This window comes from Humulus lupulus, chromosome 5 (genome assembly GCF_963169125.1).
Source record: "Humulus lupulus chromosome 5, drHumLupu1.1, whole genome shotgun sequence".
Classification (NCBI taxonomy): Eukaryota; Viridiplantae; Streptophyta; class Magnoliopsida; order Rosales; family Cannabaceae; genus Humulus; species Humulus lupulus.
In genome coordinates this window covers 146,907,766-146,914,794 of record NC_084797.1, presented here as the reverse complement: position 1 = coordinate 146,914,794, position 7,029 = coordinate 146,907,766, and the positions used below count along the sequence as shown (strand labels likewise).

Here is a 7,029-nt window from a genome sequence, read left to right as displayed (position 1 = left end):
TTCCCCATTTGGATCTCATGCCCATCCTTTGACTCTTCAAAGGTTTTGAAGATCTCTCTATCATAAGTAGCATGAATGGTGGCACGAGTGTCATATACCACCATCCCTGCACTTTCTCTTGGATGGAATTCTCCTCACTCAAGGTTGCAGCCAACTCCTCTTTAGTTGTGTTGACCTTGGATTCATGGTTATGTGGCTTTCGATAACTAGCATTCTCTAGCCATGTGACCACTTTTGCCGAAAACAAAACAAGGGCCTCTCATACCCTTGAATTTCCCTTCATTCTTCCTTGGAGCTAGATGAGCATCTTTCTTTTATTGGGGCTTCTTGTGAGTCTTCCCTTTGGATTGAGAGGATTTCTCTATGTCGTTAGCCTTGGATGTCCCAACATTGGACTCTTCCATGCACTTGTCTCTAGAACGAGACTCCTCTTCAATCCTTAGGTGCTTCATGATCTCTTCCAAATATATCTCTTCATTCTTATGGAGGATCTTCTTTCTATAGCTTCTCCAAGATGAAAGTAGTTTAGTTATAATCCCTCTCACAATGAAGGGTTCCAGCAATGTTATCGTAAGAATAAACAACTTATTCACAATAACTTGAAGTTCGTGTACTTGGGGAGTAAGAGTCTAGCATCAAAGAATTTAATTTCCATGTATTGAGTGATAAGTAATTTCTTGATACCTTCTTCTTCTTCTTCAGTTTTGTACTTCTTCTCAAGAGCTTCCCATATCTCATTTGTTGATGTAGTGTTTGTGTAGGAATCATAGAGACGATCCAACAAAGCATTGAGTATGTGGCCTTTACAAATGAGTTCATCATCTTCCCTTTTCTTCCTTTCTTTGATCACATCTTGAGAATCATCATCTTTTGGAGTCTCCAAAATCTTCAAATCTTTGTCAAGGATGTAGTGCACTTTCAAAGTTGTGAGGAGGAACTTGATCTTGTCTTGCCTTCTTACAAAATTTGAGCCATCAAACTTTGATACAAAACAAAGGTTGAGAGATATAGATTTTTGATTGTTGGAGAATAGACTTAATCAACCTAGTGTTGTATTACAACTCAAAGCATAAAACAACAAGTAATCTAACTCTACAGGTAGATAATAAAATATTACATAAACACAAAAGAATTAAAGTACAGAGTGGGCCTTTCTTGAAGAACAACCTTCAAATACAAAATCACAAAGTTGTGATTTAATGTGACACAAAAGTGTTAAGGATTGATACAAATGTAGATTTGTTTGTCCAAATATCTATATTCCTAGCCTTCTCCTTGGAGTTGCTTGAAGCTACTACAATGAAATGAGATTGGGATTCACAAACAAGCCTTGATCCTTCATACAGTCAAGCTTTCTTGATGAAGACCTTGGAGAAAAGTAGTAATCTTGAAAGTTAGAGAGAGTTCTTTTTAGAGGGAGAGAGAGAGGTGAGTGATCAAGTCACCAATTAACTCAAATGGACCCTTTAAATAGTATAGGAACCTCATTAGACTCAACCAATAAGATTAGAGTATTTTAATTTGAATTTTGGAGCCAAAACATGTCACTGCATAGACACGTGTGGACGGCCCAGGAAACGTGTCGCCTGGCACCAGGCGATGAATCACCTACCAGGCAATGTGTCACCTAGCACCAAGCAACATGTCGCCGGTCTATTAAATTTTGGCCGTGCGATACGTCGCCTCTAAGGCGAAGAGGTGACGCATCATCGATGCCTCTATTTCAACGCTCCAAAATTTTCTCAAAACATGCTCAAATGCTCCCAAACTTTTTGGGTATTCTCATATACTCCAAATAAATATTTTGGACCCAAAAAGATGATTTATAAATGCTTATACTGAAAGTCAACTCTCACATGTTGACTTTTGTAAAATCATTATTATGGTTTTTGTACCTCTTCGTACCTAACAAATTTCACCATGTATTTAACCAATCACAACAGTTTTGACTTTTGAGTTTTCTTAAACACAACCGTGATGTTGTCCAATTTTCTAAAATAAAAGGGAATATGTTTCTTGCAAATCTTATTTACTTGCATTTGGTTATACACGATGAGAACTATGATTAATCATGATGTGTGCATATTGTTGTTTCACGATTAGTCTTTGTGTTATCATGGTGTTAGATTGGGTGGCAAGTCACTGCACCTGTAGGTGTTAAGACCTATAATTTGTACAGGGCATTATTAATATTTAATCCTCATTCTTTTGGTGGTAATTAGACCGACTATCTGATTTAGGACATTAGGTGCTATTGTGAGTTTAACAACTAAGGATTTAGTAATAGTGTGATATGTAAGTGTAGCTAGTTTGCTCTTGTAGGTTTCTCCATTATGTTTTATACATGATGATAAGTTATTTTTGTTTTCAAGATAACCATGTAGGGTTTTTATTAAAATTAAAAGTTTCTTAGTTGCTTTCTTTCTAGGCTTTATAAGCTCACTCCTATTTTTCCAAAAGTGCTGGTTTTGAGGCTAATGGATTCGAGGGTGATCCTTGAGTTTGAGCTTGCAGGCCATTTAGCTTAGCCCCACTATAGTATTTCAATGTTTAACTTTCGAATTTGGATTATGTACTTTAAATGGTATGTGTATCGAATTTAGCAATATTTTAGTTAGGAATGATGAATCATAAATGTTTTGTGTATTATTTTTATATTTTAAGACTTATTGAATTAATCTTTCGGTCACTACATAACTGTAGGGTATTATTATTTGATATATCATATAGTGAATGTTACTAAATTTCTTTATATCACATTGTGAATAATTATACGAGTTATTCTGTTTTTTTTATTTATACTAATTAAAGAAAGGATCATTTGTGCATATTATATTTTATGTTTAAGACTTATTGAATCAATCTATAACAATGAGAATATTATTGTTTCGTATTTTATAATGAATGATCTTATAATTACCTTCCATTATTTTTTGTATAATGAGTTATTCGATTGTTTTTATATATATTTTTATATTACTGTCATATAATAAAAATCTTTATTTATAAGCATTGTTTTCCAACAAGGACCGTGTGACTTTTTACTCAAATTGTGAATATTATACGTATTTGTCATAGCTTTTGTCCACTATTTATAAAAGCATAGTTACTTGCTAATTGGTCTTGAATTGGATGTCGTAATAGTCACATAGAAATTGATGAAAAGACTTGGTACATCAGCAATGAGACGAGACAAATAACGTTGTAAAAACCAAAACGAACTTATCTTATTTTCCTTGTTCGGTGGTGTAATTGCAGACAACAACAATAAGGTTTCGGTGCCACGCATAATGATGACGATGCTCGTTATGAATCCCTTGTCACGAGTAGATACAATGAGGACTACGAATGTCAGCTTTGTATGCAAAACCCATTGATTGATAGTGTATTATCGTTTTTATAATTAATAACAATTTTCATTTCCCTTAAAATATTTATATATATATATATACATATGTTTATAGTGTATGCGTATTTTCTAAACATTGACCAACCGAATTTTCATTATCTGCTTTTTGACTCTATATTACAGATATCCAACATATTATCGAAATACACAGGAAAAAATAAATACATACAGAAGAGTTCTCTGTTCCCTTTTCTTGTTAGGAATAGCCTAACGCTCAACAGAAAGTTCTTATAAAAAAGAGAAAAAAAGAAGAAGAAGGAGATATTTTGTTCTGGACTAAGCTGATCTCATTGGCTTTATTCCGTGGCAAACAAGGCGTGTCCATTCATGATTCATTATTTTAATCAAGCTTTTGAAGCTTGTACTGGAGTTTTGGCCCTGCTTGAAGTGATCTGCTCGTATAGATCTCTTATCTTTAATCCAACAATGGTTTGGAAGAGACCGGTACCGTTGTTGCTACCAGGGAAATCAGAATGCTTCAACATTTGTTGAGTGACTTCTCCATAGAACTTGGTGGAGATGTTACTCAGATGGCTCTCCACATAGATCAGCTCATCTAATCTGTCAAATTGTCCATCCATCTCCAAAACAGACACCTAATTTTATCCACAAAACAGCATATATATTAAACCTTCTATTAATTGCTTGATCAGACTTCTCAAAATCAGGATCGGTTTCTATAGACACAAGTCTGACTAGAGTTTATAGTAACTTGAAGTTCAATACTAGGCCAGGCCAAACTATGTTTTGCATTGAACAAGCCATATGAGTGAAAATATATACCTCGTTGCCATAGTAGGAGTCAGGGCCGTAGGCGAATTTGATGCCGGGGTAAGAACAGGTGAGCTTTCTTCCACAAGGTATCCATGAAATGGTGGATCCTTCATCGAACAAGTAAACAGGGCTGAAATACTTGACCCCTTCTTTCATGATCAACTTAACTCTCAACACCTTCCCTTCATTGTCATCTGGAATGAGTTGAGTTGGCAACACTTCAATCACAGCATCTGCGTATTGCTTTTGTGGATCTGAACCGACCAAAAAAATATGGATATATGATAAGGCATTTGCAATTAGAAACATAACATCAAAATGGGGATTTAAAGAAAAAAAAAACTCAAAATTTGAAGTTTTGCAACAAATGTGTTTAAACGAATCTTAAAGAGATTATTACCAATATAGGCATCGAAATCGGGTTTCCGGGCTTCGATACTGGCTTTGATGCTTTCAAGACTGTGGCCACGCTCTGCCATGTCCCTCTGTAGTTTATTGACATGATCAGATGACCTCAAGGAAAGTATTAAAGATACAATTATGGTAATTGTATCTATAATCTGTGTGTGTGTGTGTATACGTGTATATATGATAGATAAATTATTTACCTGAATTTTCCATGCAAACTTAACCTCATTGCTAATGTCCAAGTAGATGCTGAAGTCCAGGAGGTCCCTCACTCGAGAATCATACCTACCAATTGAGAATTATCACTTAATAAGAGCTCAAAACTATACACGTGCATCAAATGGAATCAAGGCCACCTCCTTCGGCTAAAATAGGAAGGTGATGATTTATTATCTATTTTTTATGTACATAAACTTTTGGTATTAATTAGTCACCAGATATAAAGCCATAAATTAAATTAAAAAGATAAGGACCAGGCCCAGCAAAAATTTGACAACGACCCGTGCAAATCTTCTGGCCTCAGCATTACAATCTAAATATTGCTTAGGTTATCTCAACACATATCCACAATTCATGAATTTGCCTACCACCAATACAATTTATAATCCTTAAATATCTCTTAAACCAAAAAAAAATCTGGGTTCTATTTCGATTTTATTTCAATATGTTAACAAGCAAAAACATTCCATTTTAGCTTTTTACTTAGTTTAAGATAATAAACTAACTAAGCTAATAATTAAACGAAAAAAATAATGACATTTCTGATATATAATAATTAGAATTTAATACACTTAAAGAAAACAACAAACTCAGTTTCACGGTATCATAAATAACTCCAAGATTAGAGAACAGGTGTAGGTGGGAAAAAATAACAGATATTAGGACACTGAAAAGTGCATGAAACAGATGTTAGAAGAGAAAAAGAATTTCATGCATGGAGACATGTAATATTTAAGAAATAAAATAAACCATTTTTACCCCTTTTTTCAATATTTGTTATTAATTAATAAAAAAAAGACAAAACTCACATTGGGTGGAGACCTTCAATGACAAGAATCTTGGGGGGTTGGATGAGCTCAGGGGGGTCAAGAAGTCCTGAAACATGGTTGTAAATAGGCTTTTCAACAGGTATGCCATCCTTGAGAGCCTTAACTTGGTCGTACATGAGATCAAAGTTGTTAGCTCTTGGGTCAAGAGCAGTCACTCCCTGCTCTTTTCTTCCAGTTCTATCCAAAGAGTGATAGTCATCAAGACATATCACAGTTGTGGTGTCACTGATCAGAGTGTTTGAGTCCGGATTCCCTCCCTTAGGTGGCTCCGCCGCACCGCCGAACACGCTTGTCAACCGCCTCATGAAAGTGCTCTTGCCACACCCGGAGTCAGCAGCCAGGCCAATCACCACTGTCTGTGAGTCACCAGCTGAGCATGTTATCACGTAGGGGCTGCAGCTGGTACTAATGGAAGAAGAATTGCCTCCTCTCCTGGTGGCTCTCTTGCCTGTGCTGTAGAACACTACTTGTCTTTGGTGAAATCCCAAGTGGGATTTTGATGGTGTGGAGATTGATGAGCATGTTGGGTTGAGTTGAGTTGTGTAGACGGTGCAAACTGCCATTTTTCCTCTCTTTTTTTTTGGGTTATTCTTCCTCTCCTTAGAAATGGACTAGTGTTCAGAGAGAGGAAGATATGGTTTTAAATGTATGTTTCTGTGTAATTCATATGATGATTTTAAGACAACAAATATGAGTTGGGTTTCTTTTTTCAAATGAAAAGAAAAAGTTTGGGAACACAAATAAAAGGCTAAGGAGGTTAATTAATGTAGTTTTGGAAGCAAAAGAAAATTGTTGGCTAGTGATGTTATTGGGTGAGGAGTGATGTCCTTTACTTTTGTAATTTTATGTGTTTTCTGTGACTACCCCTTGTTTTGGAGTTTTAGAGAATTTGGAGGTGATTTTAAGGTGGGAGAAAAGAGGACTTGGATGGGATAAAGCAACTGAGCCATGGGTATAATAGTAAATTGATCTTTATATATATATGTATATTATATAATGGATATTTTTGTTTAATAATTGTTAAAAAGATGAGAATTGGTTTGATGAGGATTGAAATGGTATATATGTGATAAACAAAGGCATGGAGAGAAGCTTGGTGGTTATTTGATGCAGTTTGGATATTTGGGATGGCACGTGGCATAAAGGGAGTGGCTAGTTGGAGATTAGGGGTGGAAGGTGAGGAATGGAAGAGAGATGGGGATGGAGTCTATGCCATACAATTCGGTTTTGAACTGTGCTTGTCTTGAGCTACTAGTACTAGCGTTTGTGAGAGTGTAATATAGAAATTCAGTGTTATTATTTTTTTAGTAGTGTTATCCAGGACCACAGAACATACTAAAACTACACAAGAAAAAGAGAAGTTTTTCTTCAGAGAAGAAGTGAGAAAGT

At 35.5% G+C, this 7,029-nt stretch overlaps 1 protein-coding gene across 1 annotated transcript; it reads right to left on the bottom strand.

Annotated features, from left to right (window-relative positions):
* Positions 1 to 3,472: 3,472 nt before the first annotated feature.
* Positions 3,473 to 6,444, bottom strand: LOC133777731 (phosphoribulokinase, chloroplastic). Its single transcript, XM_062217452.1, has 5 exons — positions 5,620 to 6,444; positions 4,792 to 4,876; positions 4,584 to 4,668; positions 4,193 to 4,437; positions 3,473 to 4,005 (listed from the first exon to the last, which is right to left on the bottom strand). Exons 1-5 carry the CDS (start codon positions 6,201 to 6,203, stop codon positions 3,754 to 3,756), a joined length of 1,251 nt encoding a protein of 416 aa, XP_062073436.1. The 5' UTR covers positions 6,204 to 6,444; the 3' UTR covers positions 3,473 to 3,753.
* Between the last annotated feature and the right edge of the window lie 585 nt (positions 6,445 to 7,029).

What these genes read in the sequence shown, in the direction of transcription:
- LOC133777731 (XM_062217452.1), bottom strand. Translation starts at nt 6,203, where the DNA reads ATGGCAGTTTGCACCGTCTACACAACTCAACTCAACCCAACATGCTCA. An exon ending in AGTTTGCATGGAAAATTCAG is followed by an intron (nt 4,669 to 4,791) that starts GTAAATAATTTA and finishes AATAAACTACAG; the next exon opens with AGGGACATGGCAGAGCGTGG. An exon ending in ACTCCTACTATGGCAACGAG is followed by an intron (nt 4,006 to 4,192) that starts GTATATATTTTC and finishes GGATAAAATTAG; the next exon opens with GTGTCTGTTTTGGAGATGGA.